The sequence below is a fragment of the Mirounga angustirostris genome, unplaced genomic scaffold (genome assembly GCF_029215605.1).
Source record: "Mirounga angustirostris isolate CCGP_5_RB_7025 unplaced genomic scaffold, mMirAng1.0.hap1 SCAF_10, whole genome shotgun sequence".
Taxonomy (NCBI): domain Eukaryota; kingdom Metazoa; phylum Chordata; class Mammalia; order Carnivora; family Phocidae; genus Mirounga; species Mirounga angustirostris.
The window spans coordinates 93,255,899-93,281,191 of NW_026991718.1; the positions used below are offsets into that span (position 1 = coordinate 93,255,899).

At 43.5% G+C, this 25,293-nt stretch overlaps 1 protein-coding gene across 14 annotated transcripts in view; it reads left to right on the top strand.

The window, feature by feature from the left end:
- RALGAPA2 (Ral GTPase activating protein catalytic subunit alpha 2) overlaps positions 1 to 25,293 on the top strand; it is a 327,287-nt gene that overhangs the window by 242,392 nt on the left and 59,602 nt on the right. For 9 of the 14 annotated variants that reach the window (XR_010405762.1, XM_064572731.1, XM_064572744.1 and 6 more), the window contains one exon: positions 1,736 to 1,863. Coding sequence is in view for 13 of the 14 variants with exons in the window: in XM_064572731.1 (XP_064428801.1) it covers positions 1,736 to 1,863 (128 nt within the window). In the remaining variant the exon portion in view is untranslated. Of the gene's footprint in view, positions 1 to 1,735; positions 1,935 to 25,293 lie in introns of all 14 variants that reach the window. The other 5 variants (XM_064572738.1, XM_064572739.1, XM_064572736.1 and 2 more) reach the window with 1 other exon arrangement.

Genomic DNA, 25,293 nt, shown 5'->3' on the forward strand with positions numbered 1-25,293 from the left:
TGGCTGTAAACACCATCTATAAATAACTCTTATGAATCTCCAACGAGAGCTTCTCCCTTGACTTCCAGCCTGATCTGTCCGCTGCCACCCCCATACATCACACCAATATCTAATAGGCATCTCAAACTTAGCATGTTTAAAATTGAACTAGTGACCCTCCCTTTTGGTCTTCTCCGCTTCAGGAAAAGGTGGTTCCAACCTTCCAATTGCCAGGCATAAACCATGGCATCATCCTTGATGCCTCTTTTTCTCTCTCACTTCATTAATAATCCTCAGCAAATCCTGTCTGCTGTTATCAAGCTATCATCATCTCTTGCTTGGATCATTCACCAATTTGCTAACTGGTTTCCATAATGCTCACTTGTTGCAATTTTCCCAACACAACAGCCAGAACATACCTTTAAAATGTAGGTGAGATCAGATCTCCCACTTCCCTAAACCCTCCAGAAGGCTTTTATCTTGCTCAGAGAAGAAATCCAGAATCCTTTAAGGCCCTTCTTATTACCTGTCCTATGTTATTGCCTTCTGTGCTTTTTCTTGCTCACTCCGTTCCAGCCTCTGTGGCTTGCCTGCTGTTTCTTAACCATAGCAGTTCCACTCCCACTACAGGGCTGGGTATTTGCTGTTCCTCAGCCTGGAATGCTCTTCCATCAGATGTCCTCATAATATGAGGTTCATCCCTCACTCCTGTCAAGCTTTTACTGAAATGTCATCTTCTCCTTGAAGCCCTCCCTGGCCATGTGATCTAAAATTGGAGGATGCCCCCCTCAGAAAGAGTACTATTGCTCTTCCTTGCTTTATTTTCCACCTTAGCGCTTTTACTACCTCATATATATTTTATGTATTTATACTGTTTATTCTCTCAAACCTCCAACAAATTGTAAGCTCAATGAAATAAGGAATTTCATTATTCACTGCTCTGTCCCCAGTGAATAGAACAGTGTCTGTCACATAATAAATATTTTTGAATAAATGAATAAACAAGTGAGAGAGTGAATAAGTCCAAGAGTTACAAGACAGACCCAGTCCTTGACCTCATGAAGCTGATAATCTCCATATTAATAAATGGAGTAGATGAATTCTAATGGAGAAAAAAAAAAGAGTGAGAGTGAGAAAAGACAGGCACCAGAACGTTGTGGGTTGCCCCAGTAGTAAAAGCGGGTCCAGTGAAGGAAAGCCAAGCCTCTAATAAGGAAGTAGAAAGAAATGAGGATAATGCAATTATCTTAGAAGCAGAAGAAAGAAGGTTCAAGAATGAGAACTGTAAGTAGGACCTTGTAGCTATTAACAGTGATAGTCCTTTAAGAGTCAGTACACATCAGGATCCATGCAGAAACATTGCCAATTCCAAACTGGTTTCAGAAGGATGCAAGGCTAGGTGTGCAGTGAGACACAGCTATGTATTGTGCATAATCTGCACAATGTATGGACCTAGAAAGAATAATGCTATTTCTGTAAATGGCAACACAAGTTAAAAAAGAATGACCTGGTGATAATTTGTCATGAGAAGTTTTGCTGAAGCGTTCACAGTAGAGGAGTATTGTGGAGCAGACCTGTGTTGCTTGATTTGAAAGCCCTCGCCCCATATCCTGCTAAGGTTAGCATCACTTCTGTGGGTGACAGTCTACATGCGTGGTCATGACAGGTCTGAGACATCAACCAGCTGTTCTCAAGTCTTTGGTTTGACTTTCACTGGTTTTGGAAAAGTAAGTGTTTTTCTGTTTTGAATCAACAGGTTCCATTTTTTGGGCCTCTGTTTGATGGAGCCATAGTGAGTGGAAAGCTACTGCCAAGCCTTATATGTGCCACATGCATCAATGCCAGTAGGGCCGTGAAGTGCCTCATCCCGCTGTACCAGAGCTTGTATCTTTTTGCTTTGAGTGTAACCTATTAGCCGTCCCAGAATCCTGATTCCGGGCAGTTTGTCATGAGAGGTGAGTACTCACTGGGTTGAAGAGGGAAGAGAACATTTTTCAGTGCATGTTGAAAATAACATCGTGTGATCTTCGTACCATCTGTTAATTTAAATTAAATATAATAATATTTTGCTTCACCAAACTCCAGAAGAGTTTATTTTCATAATGTAGTCACCTAAGTCTGTGCTAAGAAGCTGTGACTGTCAAGAGCAGCTCGTCCCTTCTTAGTGTTTTGCCTGAGGTCGGGTGCCCCTCCGCCCATCCCTGTGGGTTGCAGTCTATTGTGCATAGAAGGTGGGATGCTGAGGAAACTGTAGCTGGGTCACCCAGAGTGCCCACCCGAAACCAACAGCAAATGCAGTGACTCTAATCAGTCAAAGAATGGGGCAAGTGCCACGGGAAATTCAAACAGCCTCCTAGGAGGTCAGAGGAGGGGGCGATTGCCTCTGGCTGGGGGGACAAGGAAAGGCACCCTCAGTGAAGGTGCACTGGAACTTGTCAGTGAGAATGGCTAAATGTCCTTTTGTAACTTTTCCCAAATCTTCACCGACCCTTGATCTTCTAAAACCAGAAGAAATTTCACTTTTGTAATTTTTTTCTCAGACATCAGTTGGCACACTTTAATCTCTAAGTCTAGGCATAATGTCTAATTATAACAAAAAGAAATTAAGGTGACTTCATAGAATTGCTGCAAAAGGCATCTGACCTCCTAGTAAAACTTAGAATCTCTTTGTTTCTAACTGGTATTGATAATGAGCATAAACATGTTGTGTTTGACCTCTCTCTATACTTCTCCTACTCCAACCGTAAGTAATGTGTTGCTGAAGGGTGGGGGTCAGGGTGGGTGATAAATATCATGTGTAAATAGATACAGTTCATGAAAAATACCTTTCATTAAAATCCTGGTCACTGCATTGACTGATATTCTGTCTTTAGATTAAAAAAAAAAAATACATATGCCATGTGGCAACTTGGAATTATCATAGAAATTAGTCATAGAAAAGAGCTATTAGGTCCCATCTGGTCCCTCCCTGGGGGCCAGGGCAGCATTATTCCCTTCTGCGTGCTCCCTTGCGCTTTGTCCAGGCCGATAGCGCGTGTTTGGGAGATGGCATTCTTCGAAGTGATATCCACAGCACTCTAGACTTACTCTTAGAGCTGGTGTCAATTCAGCCTTCAGCATGGGGGTTTTTATTTCACAAATGCTTGAAAGAGGTTCTTGGCAGAAATGAGAAAGACTTATTCAGCGATTGGCTTGTCAGTTTGCATGTCAACTAGGATGAGCTGGACACTCCTCAGTCAAGTATGTTGGACCAAAGCAAGGGAAAATCATTTGCAAACAAGAAAATTCTGCTTTCTATAAGTCCATTGTGATTTTTGTCACGTCACCTTCCCCACTTATCAAACTTCTCATTACAAAGTACATGCTTTGTTATTTTGTTCAACACTGCTTTCTCAAATAAGAATGAATATAGCATCAGAATAATCAGGTTTAGGGAAAACAATATTGTTACAAGTTCAAAGGATAAGATTCAGTGTCACTTGAAAACTTTTCGACAAACCACATTACACTAATGTGGATGCCAGCCAGGGCTACTGATGCTAATGTGGGTGAGTAAATGCTGTATTCTCCAGTGACTCATAAAATAGCCAGGTTGACATCTCAGAGGACAACTTGGTATAGAAATTAAAAAAGGGAAAATAACAAAACCTATCATGTCATTATTATAAAAATTCAAGTATTTTTCTTTCATCTTACACCCTGAGAAGATTCAATTTATGCTGTCCAAATAAATTACTTAAAACAAGAAATAAAATACTGTCTATAATTTTTATAAAGATGTAATCAACAGGGAAAACTTTGCAATCACTGAACTACTCTATTATTTCATTTCTGCCTGCAAAAGTGCTAATATAGGCCACAAACCAAAAGTATAATAAGAAAAGTAGAGAAAAGTAGAAAAAAAAAAAAGAGGGAGTTTTTTTGTTACTTTTGTTCTTTAAAACATTACTATTTACTAATTTTTACACTTTTCAAATAATTGTGTAGCAGCTGATGTCTGGAATTTGCTGCTTAGTTGAGATAAGTCTTAGGTCTGAATTTTGAAAAACACAGAATAACCTAACACATCCTAATCACAGGTGTCTCCTTGCATTCTCATTTAGCAAACAGTGTGGACTCGCGAACTGCCAAGCCCAGCACCAGGAGCTTAGGATATACAGGGAGCAAGGCAAACGGGGTTTTTGCCCTGTACTTCACAGAGAAGACACACAAACTGATACCATTGTATAAAGCAACTAAATAGAGGGTGTGGGTAAAACAGGACCAGGGAAAAGGCTATCTGCAGAGAAAGCATGTAGGCTGAGGTTGGAGGGATGACAGGGAAGCTGTCCCCAGGATGAAGGTTGGCATTCCAGGCAGAGGGCACCATAGCAAGCACAGGAGTCCGAGTGTTCTCAGGTGGTAAAGTTGGGCTTTTTAGCATTTAATGCATGGTCAGGCCCCTCAGAGTATAGACAGACACAAGACCAAGCTTCCAGCAGAGGTGGTTTTCTGGGTGACACCTGAGGCAGCTGAGCCTCCCCAACCCTGTCACCTCATGGCCCACCTTGAAAGTTCTAAAATTAGCACAGCATCAAGGCTGCCTGATGCCAGGGGCAACCACCCCAAGCCCCTGTAAGTCCCCCCAGGGGCTGAGAAGATCAGTAATACTTTGGACACATCTAAAACCAGGGCTGAGACCAAACGGTCCCAGAAGAGAATGAAAATGTGGGCCCCTCATTCAAAAAGCAAGGAAAGTGTCTTCAAACATGCTATAATATGAAGCTTTTTCCATTCTTTTGTGCTTTTTCTCTTGACTTGCCATGGCGTTTTTTATTTACTATTTAATGTCACTTTAAATCAAGAAATATTAAAAATTTAGATTATTAGCATTAGTTTTATATTGTCTTTATACTGTTTAATAGGCAAATATAAAAGCATTTAACTCATATGGAATCACCATGATGACACAGCTCATATTTTGTAACTCGTACATGAATATATTCTGTTCTTAACAGTGAAAACACTGCACAAAACTAACTTACCTATTTTTAGCTCATTCTTCATAGGCACATATTGAACCAGCATTCTTCCTTCAGTTCACTGATGAGTAAGGAAGACTGACAGGAAAAGGAACTTTGAGTCCCCCTGTTTTTCCCTCTCCTTCTCTGTCATCATTTTCAGAGTAAATTGTTGGCTAACACAGGGAAGTAACACAACTAAGGATATATAGGATTTCTTGGTTATTCTTGTTTCTTAGGACAACACTGCTTTTTTTCTGTGCTCAAAGCAAGGTCTGGTTCAGGTGGAGAGTATGGCCTCTTAGGATAGTCCACTTCCCTGCCTATTCAGTCTTGTGCTAACACACTTCCTCGTGTGCTCTCTTGGAGTCTCTCTGACCTTCCAGGCATTGTGGCTCCACCATAGTCCTGCTCCTGGGGCACTGCTAAGGCTTATGTGCAAGGAACCAGCAGAGCACATGTTATGTGCATTTCCTCTGCCCACGTGCATGTTCCATTGTCTCATCAGACTTCAAGTGCAAAACACAAGATCAAAGATAAAGTTATTAAGAACTTCAAGAGAGCAACAGCAGAGTATTAAACCAAGCAGGGCCCGTTGTAAGCACTGTGCAGCTGCTCAGGTCACATGCCCATGAAGCCCTCCCTGGAACCCATTCCAAACCCTCCCCCTACCCCCAGTATGAGCTGGGAAATTCTCTTCCTGGGTATTTATTAGACTTCATTCCCTTCCTAAAGCCTGACAGTATATCCCCTGGCAACATTGTATTGGCATATGAAACAAGACCCAATAAGGAATGAAGCAGCTTGCATGCATGGCCCTAGAAGACACAATTCATATAAGAGACCACATTTCTGAGAAAGCATTGCTATTACCTGTTGTCCTGAGATATTAGGTATAGTAATGAGTGCTGACAAAGAATGGGAAATTTCTTTGCCAACACCAGCCATTTTATATGGGCAACCTGTGTCCCCATTTTTTTTCTAATATTAAGGTTACAGTTGTTAAGTAGAACATTGCCAAACTGTTCATGGCATCCAAATGTCACTCAGGTATCCGAATGACTGTTGTATGAACAAAGGACACTTTTAGTTCAGACCTTCTTTCAATCCTTTAGAGAGGAAGTACTTGTTTTTTTGTATCGACCATAGATAGCCAAGCATTGAGCCTGATGACAAATGAAGAAAAGAGCCGAAGGAGTTATTTTGCATCTCTTGTGCCCTCCCCACCTAATGACTGACACTTCAGTGCCCTAAAATAGTGTCAGTTGCGACTCAGTATTTAACTAGGAGTAGAAATGTGAACAGTAAACGTATCAAGTTTGTCCGGTAATGTTCAAGAAAATACAACATTTCTTATGAAACAGAGGAGTGGGCACATTGTTAGAATGGATTTGCCTCCCTGGGATCTTTTTGAGCAGTAAATCCAGCTTAGAATCAATATCAAAGGAGTTCTTGTTTGGGGTACCCTTGGCTAAGTGATCAAACAGTTGAAACTGTGTGGTGAAGGCTCACAGAAGACTGAAGAATATACCATTGTCGTACGTGATCCAAAAAAAGTGAACACAGTAGGGATGTGTTTGGAAAGCACCCTCAGTAACAGTTCAGCCCAGCCCCTTTGTCCTTCCTGGGTTTTCTGGTAACTTCCTCAGCAGGCTAAATCAAATCTGTCAAGTGGAGCGCTTGTCCCGTGGCCACCGCTCTTCTGAGTGACGAGGGCCAACTCACCCACCATCTGCTTTTTCTGTCCCTCGTGGGCAGTCAGGGCTCCTCTTCCCGTGCCTAGAGTGTTGTAAATGGGAAGCTTGCCACATGTTATGTTTACAGTTCCCAAGCCAACTAAAGATTCCAAAATCAAACCATGCTTGGCTGGTGGAAGTTCCCCAGGTCGTCAGAGCCAGGGCTCTCTCGTTCTCCTCAGCTGACTTGTTTCAGGGAAAAGGTTGCCACATGATGCGCAGCACACCCGTTAGGAGGAGCTCACCCTGAATTAAACAGATGGTGGCTTTTTAAAATCAACGTCCACTTCAATAGAACAATAGCCACAGTGGCATTTGCCATCTCTCCTCTCTGGAACTATCAGCATTTGATGGAGAGAACTGGGCTGCCTAAGAAAAAGTAATTTTGTACCTCTTTCTTAAGTGAAATTTAGTTTCATTTTCAATTAATGGATATAGTTGATAGTACTCTAGCTTCTCTCTTAGACTCATGACTTCCTAATATCATTGCTAAGTTTTGGTCTCAATTTATACACCTTCAAAAGTGGCCTCTCTCCCTAAAGCTGTAACAATTCTGTTACTAACTTTTCCATTAGGATCTTTGTTTTGTTTTGTTTTGTTTTCCTGGGAAGATCTTTAATTTCCTCCATTTGTTTCTATATGCTTAAGAAAAGTATGTGAAAAGGAGTCAGATAGTACCATCTAGTGTATTTTGCCATGCAGAACCAGTATGCATTTATCAACATTGACTGTGTCCCTGCCTTGTCCTAGGCACTGTCGTAGCCCCTGGGAGTAGAAATATGAATAAAATATTCCAAGTGATGGGACAGTGTTTGCTCATGGACCAAGCTCTAAAAATGCACATCACATCTGAGAACCACAGAAGCTTCCACACGGCAGAGTGGAAGCATACACATGCACACACGGTGAGGATGGAGGTGATGGGCGCATTTAAGGGGCAGTGGGAGGAGTTTTGAGAGAAGGTGAGGGCCTGGCAGGAGGATAGATTTGATCCCTACGTAAAATAGGTAAACTAATTCAGCATGGGGCCTGCTAGATTTGCTGGGGTGTGGAGGGTAAAGAGAAGACAGTCACAGTCAAGGACAGACCTTTCCGGAGCATCATGTTTGAGGAGTAGGCTTGGGAGTAGGAGGTGGAGGTAGAGAGGGAGGCAGAGGAAAAGGAGTGAATAGTGTCACAGAAAATCGAGGAGCAGAGAAATGAAGGGTTACCTTCAGCAGAGCGGTCAAGCAGGACACACCCTCCTGAGGGGTCTTATCCATAGCTGATTCTAGCAGTCTCATGTCTTCACCCGGAGCATTGGGTGTGATAGGACCTAGAACGGAATAACTTCAAGGAAAGAAGCAAACATATCAGATAAAGCAGCACAGAAAAGAAAGAAGATACTCTGGGTGGGAGGGAAGTGCTTGAGAACAGGAAGTACATGCGAGGCAGCTAGATTTAAGAATGGCCACCAGAATGGAGTCATGGTCCAGGTGGGAGGGCATGAACACTGCTTTCCCAATCCACACTTCTAAACAGGCCCAAAGGCAAAATGTCATTGTGACAGGGATTTGCACCACCCAATATCAGCTCCACCGTACTTTCTACTGAAGGGAACAAGCGTTTGATAAATTTTTGGCAGGCAAACAATATCCTCTCCTCAGAAGACAGAGGAAGCAAATGAGGGGAACTATTATTTTGGATGTATTCCTTAGAAATTTGAAAAATGGGATTTGTGACTTCGAATGTTCCAGAAGGTAATGACTTTGTACTAGAGCTCATGTAAGAACGGGAGGAGAGCAAGTAGACCTGTACCTTGACACTTGGGAAGCACGTTTCAAAAAGTAGAGTTCAGATCAAGGAATGGCACATTCCCGTGGGTGGGTCAAGACTATAAAAGGGAATAAGAAATGGGAGATTTTTTTATTACAAAATTCAAACTGTCTCTGAAGGAGAAGGGGAGGCCTAGTGTAGCTGCCCAGTGTGGGTTCCGATGAGTGCATATTTAACCTGGCTGCATCAAGACTGAGAGAGGAGCTCCACGCCGCCCTGACAGAAGGCTGCCACATCAACCTTTACCCCACTTGTCCTCCATCTTCTTCATATGGAAAGGGACAGAAAAGTGTCTGAAAAGTGTATGAATGAAAACTCAGATCACTGAGAACACAGTAAGAAGGGAAAAAAGGGAAAAAGAACTGGGCCCTAAAAGTAAGGCCCAGCCTGCAAGGCCAGTCTATGTCTAGTTGCAGAACAAATTTCCAGCAGTGGTCTCAGATCCATGAGAACTATTTTTTTTTCTTTTTTTTTTTAAGAAATCAAGTAAAATAAAGGATGCAACCAGAACTGAAAACAGGAAAATATTTTCCTTATTTTCAAATAGAATTATAAGGATGAATTTTGAGATGTTACATGGACCCCTTGTAAAATTGTTAGACTAGATTATTAAATAGCTTGTGAGCCTTCAAAAAAGAATGAGTGTACAAAGAACAAAATATCCCAAACACACTCATTGTGTTTGATAAAATTGTTATTTTCAGAGATTAGAGAAAGCTTTTTTTTTAAAAAAAAAAAGATTTTATTTATTTGAGAGAGAGAGACAGAGATAGAGCACAAGCCAGGAGGAGAGGGAGAAGCAGACTCCCTACTGAGTGGGGAGCCTGACACAGGGCTTGATCCCAGGACCCTGGGATCATGACCTGAGCCAAGGGCAGACACTTAACCAACTGAGCCATCCAGGTGCCCCTAGAGAAAGCTTTTAAATATAAAATATTAATTTTGGTAAAACACAAGATAAAGTATCACAGTCATCTGGCAAATAAGAGAGAGAAATATGGGTCCAGGGGAGTTGGGTGACTTTACTCTGGCCAAACATACAATGCATTAATTCATGGGCCACCGATCACCTGGGGCCTCTGTGTCTCTGGTACTGCGTGTGCACCACAGCTTTGCCCAGCCCCTCTGCCATGCAACAACTTTTTTTATCAGCGACTCTCACAAAGGTCTAGAACACATGTTTATCAAAATACCATTTGTCAGGAAGCTAAGAGGGTTAACTCAATTGACACAAGGCAAAATCAGAAAATAGGATTACGTCAACAGATGAGACTTTTAGACCCAAACCAACAAGGTGAGATTAGCAGGGTAGACTAATGCCATGCGCCTGGGTTTAGAGGATCAGCTGTGTGTGTACAGGATGGGGATGATGGGGCGTGACAGCAGTCCCTGGGAAATGACTGAGGATTCTGGTTAAGCACAGACTTGAGATGAGAGACCAGAGCTGATGCAGCGGCCTACCAGTGTTCTCTCAGACCACAGCCTGAGACGCCTGACATCCGGGTCACAGAAAGAAAGGCATGGCGCCTCTGCTCCTGCTGCCGCAGATTGCACTGTGAACGTGGTGCCGCTCCACCAGTGGGGCCCACACCGTGAGGAGAGACCTTGACCAACCTGGAGCATGTCCACATAGTGACCACCGCACCGAGAGGTCTCAGGAAGCCATTAAAACCAAGAAGGAGTTGTTTCAGGAGCCTGGGGGTTTCTTAAAAAGGAGATAAGGCTACAGAACTGGGACCAATAAACAGAGGCAACCGGGAGGCAGCTTTTAGCTTAAAGTGAAAGCCAATGTTCAAAAACAGAGCCGACAAACCAGCTGCCTGCAGGCTGAATCCAGCCCCCAGATGGGTTTTGTTTGAACTGCAGTTGGCCTCCAGTATTAACTCATAAAGATTGAGTTTGTCAGCCTCATTGAAAAATCGGGAGATTTTGCATTTTCAGAAATTTAGATTTCTGACTTTTCTTCAAGAATCAGAGCTTCTCACCCCACTGGGTCCCCGTTGTGGCCGGCAGCAATCAGCCTCCTTACAGGCTGTGTGCTCCCGCATCACCACAGCTTGTCCGGTCCGCGGCTGCCCAGCGCTGAGGCCTTGTGCCAGGCAGCACCGGCACAGCACCGCCCCCCCACCCCCCACCCCCCACCCCAGATGGCCTCCGTCTTCGGGATGGTGAGAGGGTTAATGGGCCAAGCAGGTAACACAGTGCCTGGTCTTTGGTGAGGAATGTGTGTCACCCTGGTGATTTTTATCACATCACCAGCTTGGAGTTTTAAACCTCTGTTGTCAGAACTGGAACCACCCAGCTGTGGACTTAGGTCTCTGGAAGTACTTCCTTTTTCCCATCACAGGTGTTAAAGGCTGGAGACTGTCTTCCCTCAGTGACATGGCGTGGCTCCCTGGGGTTGGGGCTGTCCTCTGCCCTCGGTGCCTGATGGGGCCTGCAAGAAGCACATGGTGTGGGGAAAGTCTTCAAGAAGTGGGACCAAGAAACCATTTTGCCCTTCTTTGATGTAAAGTGAATTATCACTATGAGACAAAAGACCATCCCTTCCAGAAAAGTTAGTATAAATCTCACAATCTGTGTGGAAACCGGGCTGGTGGTGGCGTGCTTAGGGAAATAGCAAGGCGGCGTTCTGCTCTGCCCCTCTCGGGTCCGTGGCTGTGGGGTCACTGTGTCTCAGAGCCAGTTCTTCACAGACCTGTGCTCCTTTCCACGGTGGGACCTTTGGGTACGGTGAGCTCTGCTGATCCCGGACACTCCCGTTGCGTCTCTCCTGTGACACAGATCGCTCACCCCCCGACAGCCATCTAGCCCTCTGACACTCTCTCTGCCAGACGGGGCCTCCCTGTGTCCTCTTCTGTCTCCTGATTATACTACGAGCTGCCCAACAGGGGCCTTGTCTCCATTTGGTTGATATCCCTGTCTCGTATACCTCCTAGTGCATTATGAATATAAGTGTGTGGCGGGGGGGAGATTGATTTGCTTAAAAAAAATTTTTTTTTTTTGGTAAACAGACTTAGAGACAAAAGCAAATCATTATTTTACAAAACTGAATTTTTTCAAAATTGAAAACCTCATTTATCCAAGAAATGTGGCTCTACAAAGAGAGTATGTATCTATGTAGGTATATATAGATATATTCTTAAAATCCCTTTTATTCCACTTCTGCATGTTTAAGTTTATGCCCAGATCCCTAACATTCAGAAGAGCACCTGGCACATAGCGGGTACTCAGTAACTAGTTTTTGAGTGAACTGTATTGGCAAAAATACATACATGATAGTATTCAAGAGAAAAGAAGTGTTAGAATTTTTACTGAAAAACTGGATTCCGTGTGTATTTTTCTTTATATGAATGATAGTGTTTTGTGCATATTTCCTATTCCATTGCACTCAAAATAATAATCGATTCATCACCACCCCAAAAAGGTATTGAAGGACATTTGTGTGGAAATCCTGACAATTAGAATGGTGACTTTATAATTGGTCTTGAAATTAATGGAATCTTCCTGAGCCATGGAAAGTAAAGTCTATTCAGTTATCCTGTTTTCCTAGAGTGATAAATTTATTTAGTTAGTTTTTGAGAGACAGATTGAATTCAAAGAGTGTTGAAGTCAGAAAACTTAGACAAGAAGGAAGTGAGAAGGAAACATAATGTTGCCAGGAAAGCCATGGGCTCCCAGGAGAGGCGTGCTCCTCCAGTCCCAAGAAGAAAGAAGCGTCTGGAAAGGCCTTAAATAATGTTGGTGTCAGAGTCGATTTCCAAATCCTAGGGATGTAGTTGTAGGGTTTTGGTTGTGGTTTTGTTTTTTTTTTTTACATTCTTAATTGTATGTAAATTTTATACACGTAAATAAAACGCCTGCAATGCCTAAGGGAAGCTCTCCACATGTCTGAGACCTGGAGCAGGCTGGGCCCTGGCTGCACATGCAAATACTGACAGCTGAAGTCACTTGTTGGAAAGTCCACAAACTCCGGTTACAGCTGCATTTGTCAGTAGCTTTAAGGGAAGTGTAATCAGCCAGAGAGATTAATTTGCATCTCAATTAGAAAAGAGTCGGGAGGAAGCACGAAGGTCTGGTGCTGGAAGGTTGTGGAAGAAATCTCACCAAGCACAAAAGCCTCCCTCGCTCTGTCCTCCAGCTGAGTGGAGGACAATATCTGAGGTTTCGTTTCCATAGGGACCAGAAGCCTGCTGGGCCCCAGAAGAATCTCGGGTTTGCACCGTAATCATTTGGTCATGATGACACAAATTCCACTGTTGTTCCCAAATACATTTTGCTATTAGAAGCTGTTAGAAAAGTGGAAATGGTCATCATGTCAAAAGCATGCGAGAGGGTATTTGCTGACCCTACGTACCTTTTTTCATAGTGCTGCTACGATTTCTAGGCATTTAACATTTGTTCATGTCTGAATATTCAAAGAGCGAAAGGTCATTCCATAAATGACAATATTTCTTTAGCATTCAGATGGCTACTTTGGGGATGGCACAGCTTCAAAGGGAGCCCATTATTCCTGATTCTCCCACAGTCTTCAGTAGTAGGCAAACAAGATTATGAATTTAAAACCACAGGCGAGGAAGAAACATGGAGTCTTTGGGCCACGGAGCCCAGAAAAACTTCTGAAAATTAACAGCCCTTTTTATAATCCTGGCAAAACTGTGAAAGAGGTATCCCTAACCTGAACTTTAAAGAGCACATCGCAGTATTAATTTAAAATTTTTCCCTCAAATATTATCTAGCGGTCATTTTCACAGGCTTCGATGTTTACACCAAACAGGTCCTTTGTTTTCAGAGAAGCTCATCATATTTTCAAAATTTTGTACTTGAATCTAGTGAGAGCTGAGACTGTCTGAACCATTTATTCATGCCAAGTTATCCTGCCATAACCAGGAAGGGCTCACCCTTGGCATTTTTGGAGGAAGACTTTTATTTTTAGTTTATTTTGTTCTCTCTCAAATAGTTAATTCATTGGCTCCAGCTTCAAAGTGAGAAAACAAAAAAGAGTGAGAAAAAACTGAATCCTACATTACAAACTGTTGAATGAAACTGAATTCTTTTAAAAAAAAAAAAAATCAGGGTTTTAAATTAATCTTCCCATTCTGGAAAGGGGAAAGAAACAAGTTTCCTAAGGACAGTCTCTTCCAGTGCCCACAGACTGAAGTAACACATTGCAGCGAGACATCAGAACCTCTTAATCCAACATTAATCAAATTTCAGTTTACTAATTATCAGTCCCATTTTGAAAGGAGCATAATGCCATAAACAGCATCCGCAGAACATTTAGTAGACTCTGGGATTATAAGCAATATATTTGAAAGTGAGACTTTCTGTTATTCAAATCTCCAAAAAGGATAATACATGCCTTATTATAATAAGAGATTGTGCAAAGCCAAAGAGGGACAAAGCAGGCAAGTCCAAATGGTGATCCCTTCTGTGCCCGTCTGCCTTAGTGCATGCAGCGAGCTCCCCGCAGGTTTCCGAGCTAGAGTAATTTGCAACACACTCAAGTAAATTTTTTAATCAAAGCAGAATACTTTTTTGGTAACCTGTGGATGAGTACAAGCCAAATGCCATCATTGTTAGCCTTGAAAGGGTGTTTTTTTCTAGTTTACTACTGTGGAATTTTACCAAACTCTAAAATTGGTACTTTGAATGTTGTGCTTTAAATATGTTCCTGGGGTCCTGTGCTTTGAAAGCATTTGACTTTATTCTCTGAGACTTGATAGAGGCCACTGGGGCCCGGGTAAGGGAAGGATGGGAGCTCCAAGGATCAGTGCTAATGCCCACCCCTTTTCTCTTCCGCTTCCCCTCCCACCCCTGTGATCAGGTGTCCAGTGTGCAAGCCACTAGGGAGTGAGGATTCATTTTTTTTTTTTTAAGATTTTATTTATTTATTTGACAGAGAGAGACACAGCGAGAGAGGGAACACAAGCAGGGGGAGTGGGAGAGGGAGAAGCAGGCTTCCCGCGGAGCAGGGAGCCCGATGCGGGGCTCGATCCCAGGACCCTGGGATCATGACCTGAGCCGAAGGCAGACGCTTACACGACTGAGCCACCCAGGCGCCCCGAGTGAAGACTCATTTTAATGTTTACGTTGTATTTTGCACATGCCTTTAACATAGCCAACTTGAGAAGTACACAGCTGCTTTAGTTTCCAGCAGAGTGGCGTGTTTCCACAATGCCACAATATTTTGAACAGACACCTCCTTGGACACTGCTCGTTATTACTTACAAACCCACATCGATACTATATATGTCCAGATGATCTTGTCGCTTTCATCAGAATCACAAAAATGAAACAAATACAATACTTAGAGGCTTATGATGTTTATCTTCAGCTGATTTCTTCTAACACTTCAGTCTTCTGTCTTGCTAATTTGGTCCTAGGACATACAAGAGTACAGAATTTGTGTCCCTTGCCTGCCCACTCATTTAAACTCTCCAATATAAAGCTTTGGTCTTAATCCATGAGTGATCAATGAAGGGGCTGCCTTCTAAAAACTCAGGGTCTGCTTGTCATGGGACAAGCCAGCCCTTAAGATGCCAAGGCCCTTTGGTTTTCCCTTCATTTGCCTATGAAGTGGGGTATAAGTATATCAGTGCATCCTGGCTTTGAGGCAGATGTGTGCCTGGAAGTGCAAAGTCTCATACCTCCACAAAGGGTAGGCAGCTCGCTAGCTGATGGGATTCTGAATTTATAAGCAGAGTTCCAGAATTCCCCCAGGGCCTACTTTTCAAAGGCAAATTAGTATGTTTGCAACTTGATCCCTGGGCAACTTTTGACAGTTGTTCTAAGAATAATAAAACAGATGGACAGAATAGATTTTGGGGTCTCCATCCAAACTGCCATCCTCAGTGGAATTTAAAGAAGGCGTGGAATTGATGGGGGAGCTGCTGCTACTTATCATTATGTTCTGCCTTTAACATCCCAGAACCATAACGTTCTCCCAGAAGAAGATGAAAATTGTCCTCCCATTATATTTTCCTGGTGAGAGTTCAGTTTCACTGTGATAAACAAATAGGATGTGTGTTTTCTTCATATATTCAGAATTAAACGAATTAAAATGAAATGAAATTTATACTACCTAGAAACCAATTTTAATATGAATATGATAAGAAATGTAAATTAGTTTTAACTTTAAGGGGTATTTTCATAGGATTTTTGACTCCTTTAAATAAAGGAAAGCCTCTTTAGAATGTCTTAGAAAAACTAAACATTCTCTGCATATAACACCATATATGCACATCAGTCTGTATCAGAAACCAGCATTTAAGTTATCTGCATGAAGATTATTTCTGTATTTATGCACTATAATTTTGTCAAGCAAATGTCTTTATAATTGTGCAGAAACACTTCACATAAACTCCACTCTCTGTAGAATTTCAGGCTTCTCTCAAGTGTTGTTTTTAGCTCACATCAGATCAGGATGAGACATTCTTGCCTTTTAATATATTGGCTTCCTCTGAGATAAATTTTCTTAATCTTTTCATTGCTCCTTTTCTCCTTTCTCTGGATTCATTAGCCCCAGTTATCACATGTTAGGCCGTAAAGATTAGATAAGGGAGCAGATCAGCTGTGTTTTTGGCGTCCCAGAGCTGCTCGAGTGACATGCACTAGGGGGCCCCAATTTACTCAGTGGTTTGTCATATTGACCAGTCGTTTAACTAGACTTCTGATGATAAAGGAGAGCAAACTTCCTTTTTTTTTGAGAAGCCGCTTGAAAGCACCTTAAACCCTTTTCCTAGATCTTCTGTGAGGCAGTTATCAGTGACACAGTGGCAGTGGACCCTCCTGGTGAAGCTTCCGTTCTCACTGAGAAGCATCCGAGGACATTTTCTTCCGTCCTCAGCGGCAATTTTCCTACAAGTGCCCAATAAATTATAAGGTGTGTCTTGCAGTTGTAGTGCTCAGATTAGCAGGTGATGCATAGTAGCCAGCCTCAGACAGACCTCGGGTGGTTTCAATTTTATTTTAAATAATAACTGGTTCTTTGGCTTTGAACAAGTATCTTTACCTCTAGCAGTTTCCTTATCTCTAAAATGAGGACGGTAATCCCTCAAAGACAGATTATAATATTAGGATTTATGGAATGAGTGTGTGTGTGTGTGTGTGTGTGTGTGTGTGTATATATATATATATATATATATATATATATATATATAATCTACACAATATAACAGAAATGCAGCTGCTCCTTACGTCCCCATCACCTGCCCTTGTCCAGGCACCCACTTCCTGGGCCAGTGTGGCAGCCTCCTCCCAGTCTCCCTGCTTCTCCCTGCTCTCCTGAATACTCTCCAGCAGCCAGAGCTTTCCTCCTGAAATAGAAATCAGAGCATGCCAGAACTCAGAACTCTCCAGTTACTTCATCCACAGAAAAATCCAGAATCCTTAAAAGGATCCACAAGCATATTCCGGCCTCAGGAACTGCATGCTGTGGGAGGAATTACCACTCCTCCCCGCAGCATCTGCACAGCTCACCCCTTCCCTTCCCTTCCCTTGGGTCTCTGCTCAGCAGTCGCTCATCAGAAAGGTTTCTGAGAGCAAGCCGTCCGTGGAGTCTCACCCGTTTCCTCCTTAGCACTTACCGTTTACTTAATGTCTCTTTTTCCCACTAGTATGTAAAGGGCATGAGAGCAGGAACTTTGTTTTGTGAGACCTGGCAGGAGAAGGGCATCCACGTTGCATGAGCAAGCTGACAGATGCACTGTCAGTTTGGAGAGGAGGGCCCGCACCCTGCACATTCTTTATATCCAGAAGCAGCCGCGCCACGCCCCCAGCACGGGTGAGCATGTCAGGTCCCAGACTGCCACGCGCACCTGGTAACTCCGTGTGCCTCCTGCCGCCCACACTGCTGGTGTAGGTGTGGCAAGTGCAGTGGGACTCAGAGATGAGTGGCCTTGCCCTTAAGACGCTTTCCAGCCAATACAGCTGTGTAACTGTGACAGGCTGGAACGTGACCCTTGGTCTAGGAAAGACCTGCGGTCGGTGCCCAGTGGGCATGTGGGGAGTCACTGCAACACAAAAGAGAAAATCAGAAGGTCATGGGAGCCCTGAGGGAAAAGCTTATTTCTGGTTGTGTCTTCAAATTGCTCACATATTTTTGCGTATCTCTTTGTGTGTATGCCATCTACAACTCGAGGCTGGAAATTGCACAATTTTGTTCATTTTGCTTGTTTTACAGAAGGATGCCGTAAGCTAATTAGAATTGATTACATAAATGCCTGTAGCCTTATTTCAAGGTGCTGAAGCAGTTTTTCAGTATGTGAGGCTCATGGCGAGCAGCCTTTCATTGTCAATATATGCAGCTACTACTCAGTCCCTCCCGGAGGAAAAGGGTGGAGGTCCACCCGAACGAATCCTCCGTTCAGTGGCTGAGGACACTCACCTCTAACCTACTTCTAAAGACCTAAGCCATCAAAAGACAAAAAAAAAACTTTTAAAACTGTTACTCAGTGAGAATTTGAAAAGATGTGCTGAAGATGAAATGAATAATAATTTGAAGTATTTTATATTTAATAGTATAAAATTGTTTTGCTTTTATTAAGATATAAATAGTATTTCAGTGAGAGCAATGGGATTAAATGTGATTTTTATAACCTTGATTTTATAATAATTCTGTGATTCAGTGATTCTAAGGAGTGCCTCTAAACTCAGTTTATTTTAATACTTGGTTTTATAGCTGAAAACAAAACCTTGAAAAGATACATAAGCCTTGGGGAGCAAAGGGTCATTGTCTTGGCCTACTCACACTCATGCTCATTCTTAGCCACCGATTCTGTGAAGGTTCTTATTGGCATTTGACAGGAGATTTCCATCTTCCCTGAGGTCATATTAGTTGTTAATTATATTTTTCAACAAAGAGATTGAAAAGGTAGTCAGGTCTTCATTGGGAAAGTTAGAAACAGCTTACAAAATTGTGAGGTTTTTGGTGGTACAGATCAGAGAGCTTTCTGGAAACGTAGACCATCTTCGACAGTAAACTCCCAGGCTGAAGGCAGCATTTTCCAGCATTTCTTTTCAAGATCTTCTCTCCATGATGCGTTTCCTTTATAAGCCATGACTCTCTTAATGTCAGGATGTCACTTTGAGGGAACGGTAGGGTCATTTTTCCTAGGATAATGGCTAAGGATGTACTGTTGACCAACCATAGCCTCCTGTCTTTGTCTCCTGCTTCTGCCCTGCCTCTGCCCAGGAGGACAGTCAGTCAGCCCACCAGCCAGAGCCAGCCTACTAAAACGTGGGCCAGGCCACATCGCTGCCCTGTCCATAGCCTCCAGCGTCCCCCACCTCACTCAGAGTCAGGGCCAGAGTCCTGCAGGGGAGGCCCAAATGCTCTGTGCCCTCTGCCTAAAACGCTGTTCCCCAGATGTCCCCTGGGCTCATTCCCTCATCCCCTCCCCGGTGCCTCCAGCCTCCCTGGGGCATAGCGTCCCCGCACCTGCACATACCTGCCCACACCTGCCCACCGCCTCCTGCAGCACACCTGCACCCTTTATTTTCTCCACAGCCCTTATCATCTACTAAGTCACTTAGTAATTGTACTCACGTTGTGCCCCCTGTGTAAGGGCAGGGATTTTTTTTGTCTGTTTTTTTTCCCTGATGGCTCCAAGGGTGATAGTTGAAATATTTAACTGTGGGCACCACAAGGGCAGCAGCAGACCCTGGTCAGGGTGCTGCCCATGCTGGTGTTTTCCAGGTGAATACCAACCCTGGATGCAGCCTCAGCACCTGCCGCAGAGTAAACATTTGTTCAATAAGTACTTGTTAAATGAATGAATAAATTCAGCTCCTTGTCATTACAGAAGCGGTCAACAAATTTAGAACATTTGTCTTTCTATGAAAAAGAAAGATGAGTAATCCATCTTTATGTTGAAGAGCTTTAATAAGAACTTTCCTGTGAGATCAAGAGCAAATGTTTGTGTGGTGCGAAAGATTTTCATGGTCATGACCTGCTTCAGTACAATGTATTTGAAAGACGATCCCATTTATAAGATAATAAAATTCAGAACTTCAGTATGAAGGGTCTTGTAAACCACGATACATCACAGGGTGGTAAGAGTGAATGAGGGAGCCTCACCCCTGTCTCACCCTCGGGACTGATCCTGACCTGGGACAATCTGATAGATGACCGAGCAAGAACAAGAAGGGTGCCAGGTGTTAAATCTCAGTAAACCTGAATTTTCTTCTTAATTTTAGATATAAAAGATACATGTGAATAGATATCTGAGCATTGTCTTGTCACTTCCCACTTTGGAAACCTGCAGGGTAAAGTCTAAAGACTTGTGCAGTTTTATTTATTTATTTAAGAGAGAGCGCACAAGCACGCACAAGTTGGGGGAGGGGCAGAGGCAGAGAATCCCAAGCAGACTCCCTGCTGAGCGAGGAGCCCACTTAGGGCTCCATCCCATGACCCAGGAGATCATGACCCGAGCCGAAACCAAGAGTCGGACGCTCAGACCGACTGAGCCACTCGGGCCCCATGTGCAGAGGTTTTTAAAGGAGAGATGGTAGAGAAAGGACCTCCCATGGTGCTGTGGGTTGACTGGGCTCAGCTGGGTGACTCTCACTCAGATCTCCCATATGTGTGGCACCTGCACTCGCGTAGCTGGAGAGCAGCTGCAGGCTTCCAGGCATCTCTCACTCTTCCACAGCCTCCCCACCTAGCTAGCTTGGGTCTTCTCACGGCAAAGTAACCCCACCGCAATTGTACTTCATACATGGCTGCTTTGGGCTCCAAGAGACCCAGGTGGAAGGCACCAGGTTTCACAGTTCAACCTTGGAAGTCCCAGAACTGTTGGCCAAGGCAGGTCCCAAGACCAGCCTAGATTCAAGGGAGGAGAATCCACCTGCTGAGGGGAGCAGCGACCTATCTGTGCAGGGAAGGGAGGAGGCCAATGGACCTCTCTGCTGCCTTCCACAGCGGGTGTGGTCCTGACCACACAGAGCAGGGCTCATTCTGATGCACCTGCTCTCAGCTGGAGAGCGAGCCCCTTGAGGGCAAAGACCAGTCTTCCTTGTCTTTCAGTCTCCTGCATCCAACATAAGAAGAACTCAGTAGGGGTTATTACTTAAATTAAAATCTGAAATGCAAACATTTTAAGGAATTTCTAATTAAGGGAAAATAGACTCTAGCACCATTTATTTAATTACACCATAAGATGTCTTTATACCTGCATAAGAGGAAATGACTTATAATGGATACCAAAAAGAGAGAAATGATTTAAATAATGACTTCTTAGGCCAAAGAATTTAATCACAAAAGCAGTAAAGTTGAGTTCACTGTGCTTCCATGTCCACAGGAACACACATTTAAAGGGTGCATTTTGTTCTTAGCTTGATTTCTTTGGGTTCCTTGTTCTCATTTTAATCTGCCCTCATTAATCCTTTATTTAATTTTACATTGCCTTCGAGAATCATGAACTGTGATGTACCTCATAATTTTACTTGACTTTTGAGATGAGTTTATGTTTTTGTGCCTGTGGAAGTTTGTCTCTACGAACATCTTTTGAGAATCACTTCTATCATTGAAATTTCTCTACGTAGAATGTCTGCTTGGACCCATTTTTTTTTTTTAATATTCAGCTATAAGTGAGTAGAGCGGTCAACTTTTAGTGGGGAAAAGGTTTTTGTCTTTTGTAACAAGAGCTGCCTTCTGGCTTTGATGAACCTCTCAGACATTAGAGGGACATTCTTGAAGCTGCATACACATTGCTTTGACAGTTTTTGACGTGGCCTCTGGCAGCTCTCTGTGACAATGGTCCGTCTGCCTTGGAAGAGTGCACCAGTGCCCATCCTAGGCTTCTGTTGCCATGATTTCTGTTGCCTGAGATTTCACGTGGCATCTTTGGCTTCTCTGAGAGGTATTGTGACTGGCTAACATGAGAGGAGGTGGCCTTGAGACTCTGGCATTTGGCCCGGTTCCCCTATCCTTCTGTGCCCGGATGCACATCACAGTAACCCTCCTAGGTGGTGTGAAGGAGTGCTGACCCTCATTTGGAAGCACAGCCCCCCGCTGGACCCAATCAATACTGAAGCTGTCTGTCTCTACCGCTTACCTTCCTTTCGCACAGTGAGACCCTTCTGCAGGGAGCAATCAATAGCTCTAATCTGTGGCAGCCTACAGCAAGTCATGCAAGGCAGAGCGCTTAGGTGACATTACACGGGACCGTGAAGGCGGCAGCTTTATGGCTCAGATTCATAGCACCCTTGCTAGGGGCACATTCCATTTGTAATGTGTGTGTCTTATCTCTTGCATGGATCACCATTCCTCTGAAACTTGATTCAGGGAAATGGACTACTTGGGACACGTGTCTCTGTGTGTGTGTGTGTGTATGTAAATTTCAGGCACATATTTTGCTCCCTTCCCAAACTCACCAACTCCGTTCTGTGCTGATCCTGATCATAACTGCATCCTGGGCAGTTTCGTCTACTCTTGAGCCTTGTGCCCCAAGTATTTCTATTCTGGGCATTTTTTAAACATTAAAGATTAAAAAAAAAAAAAATCTTTGAAATCCCAGTGACTAAAGAGCATTCTTACTCTAGCAACTACTTCCCCACCAAAGATCAATAGAAAATACTAAACATTCTGTATCAATCTCCTCTTTGGATGGCTTTGACCTGTGAGAGACTTGGGGCTGAGTACCAGGCTCTTCCAGGACCACTGAGGCCTCGGGGCGGGGGGGTGGGGGGGCTCTGCTGTAGGGTCTTTTCTCAAACTGCTCCTGTGCATCATCTGTAAGCAGGGTGGGAGTCAGAAAAAGCCCCTTCCAGTTCTTCACCTCGCTTTCCAATCCTCTTTTAACATGTTGAGTAATCCTGATTTTGTCTGTGGAATTTCGGATGCAACAGAAAATTGAGAGCTGATTATAAAGAAAGCAAATATATAGGAAACAACAAATTCAAATCAGGGTCAGGACTGACCACTGTGCAAGGCCACCCTGCCAGGGGCAGCAGAGCCGAGGGTCTAATGCCTGCTCCATGTGAGAGCCTCAGCAGCTGCCGGCCAGAGAACTAAGATTTCCTCTGTGAATGCAGTTTTCCAGATTAAAACATGCTTGAATTCGTCATGAATTCCATGCTGTATTTTGCACAAAGTTCCTTAGGATGTTTGTCATTGTACTTCTTTAAATTCAAGTTTATCTCTCCTGGTATGTAGTCTTTATGTCAATCTTTATAGCCTTTTAAACTCTGAGGCAGAGACCACTCTGAGCAGTGATCTCACTGCTCTGCACTCTGCAGGCAACTGCATGCTTTGTATTTTTCAGAAAGTACCGACATCACCTTCGGGTTGAGATTGAGTTGAGCTTAGCTTGCAGGAAGACTTCAAGGAGACAGTTCTCCCACTGTATTTACACACACCCGACCCCAGGAGTAGAGATGGAAAGTGCATTCGCTGCTGGAGATGATCTTTCAATAAAATGTCTTTTCTCAGATCTTTTAAGAAAATCTTGGCAAAAAAAAGTGATCAACAGATTCTGATCATCTCATTCACACTCCCAGACACCAGTTCTGAAAATGGCAAATCTAAAAGCCATTTTTTCCATTAGTTTACTCATTCAACCAAATATCTATTGGCTATTTCCTGTACACCAGACACCGTGCTGTTGCTGAGGGCACAAAAATGGAGGGAGGGCACAGTCCCCATCCTCAAAGGGCCCTTTGTGGAGTATGGAAAACATAAGGAAAAGAGAGGTCCATGCAGTTTCGTAATGGCCATGATGGAGAGCTCAGCCCTGAGCCCAAAAGAAGGCATCCTGAGCAGGGGCCTTCCACCTGGCATTTGGAGAGCCAGCAGGAGTCACAGGGACTTGATCAAAGCAAGGAGCATTCAGAGACGTGAAAGGAGCACACATCTCTGAATGCTCCTTGCAGCAGAACAGAACCCTCAGTAAACCTGGAACCTTCAAGGATCTCTGGTCTGGGGACCGCAGATGCCACGGCGGGCATCACACCCGGCTTCCAAAGGCCTCCCTACCCCCACTTCCCTTGTCACCACTGTCTGGTCTTACTGTATCTGCCAGTCCTCTGCCCCACCCCCACGTAGCAGGCCCTTCACTCCTAAGGAAATGTGCTGCGTCTTACACAGTGAGAGAAACAAGGCTAGGAAGTTAAGGAACTTGCCCACCACCTTGGTTCCAGGAAGAGTAACGGAGCTCAACTCTCTGCTCACCTGGAGAGCCAGTGGTTTGCTTAGCTTGAGCGGCACTTGCTCCATCCCAGGCATGGTGAACCTCCCACACAGTCACTCATCTGATCCTTGCTGCAACCCTCTGAGGGAGACACAGTGATTGTCCTATTTCAGGATGTTAGGCAAACACAGTGTCTTATATAAGATAATCTATTATGTATTTTACTATATTTGAAAAATATAGTGCGTACAGAGCCCCAGAAAGGTTAACTAACCCGCCTGAGGCCACACAGTCAATGTTAGGGGTGAGCCAGGACCTGGACCCAGTCGTGTCACCCCACTGCCCCCAATTCCCCACAGTACGTAAAGATGCCTGGGGAAATTGTACATACATTTCAGCGCAACTTTTAAAGCATGTTGGATCTGTTGGGTAGATTTAGAAGTTGTGACTTACAACTGGTTTTGATAAACCACAAATACCAGTATTGTGTTTTAATGAGACTGAAGGCATGAACGAGCAGATTCTACTCTTGAGGCTGTTGTGGGGACACGCGGACGTTGCCATCGTCCCTCTGAAGGCCAGCATTGTCGCCAGGCTCATTAGCATCCGCGCTCCGCTCGGCCGTTGCTGCTTGCTAGCTTACCAGCTGTTCCTGCTGCTCCGTACAATGTCGGATGTGTTCAGCTCACTGGGTTCCTGTCCTCGCCGCCGGGAGGAGACAGCCCTTCCACTGGGGATACCCACGTGGCTGCCTGTCAGCGGTGGCACCGAATAAAGTAATAGGCCTTCGCATGGCATATGGTGCCTGGATTCGTACAAGATGCAAAACTCCTCCGCTGCTAATGCATGATGACTCATAGCATTGCTAATTTTTCAAACAAAAGCTGACTTCCACACCCACACTTTTAACCCCTCCAGCTAAAAAGTCTTCAGTTGCAAGTCTCTAGAAAGGTGGCTTCTGGATCGTTATATAAAATGTGTTACACTTATTGAAAGCATATGAAATGTCTTGCTTTGCTTTGGGTTGAAGTTATTTTAAATTTCTGGACCGGTTTGGTTTTTTTTCCCTTCAGGGAAGGGGAATTTTTAAGCTTATACTTTGTCCCTTTCTCACAATGGGAGAGTTTAATGCTAGCTTTCTCTTTTTAAATAAAGTTCCATAGAAACTACTGCCTAACAGTATATCAGCTCAACTGCAGAGTAGTTCAAAGCTCTTCACATTAGAATATTTTAAAGCTGTAAAAGAATGTTGATTCTTTTGTGGAATATGATATTGCATAGTTTCTCCTAGTATACTAAATGCATGGCTCATTTAAATAATCAAATTGTACCCAAACAAATCTAGATTATAAATTTTCATTTGAGTGAACATTTTTTCAAACTGCGAAATAAATACAGGGGGATCTTCTAAAAAAATGTCCCTACTAAATTATTTAGGATCAGTTGTGCTAATAGATATCTAAATTCAATCTGAGATTTTATGTACTAAAATAAGGCAGTTATCTGCATTTGTACAATCAGGCCTCCCTTTGAATTCGTGATCAAAATATTGGTTCTTTTATAAATAATCCTTTATTGAACATTTTATTTAAGCATTTCAGAGTCAAGAATTGCCAACAGAAAATGATTAGA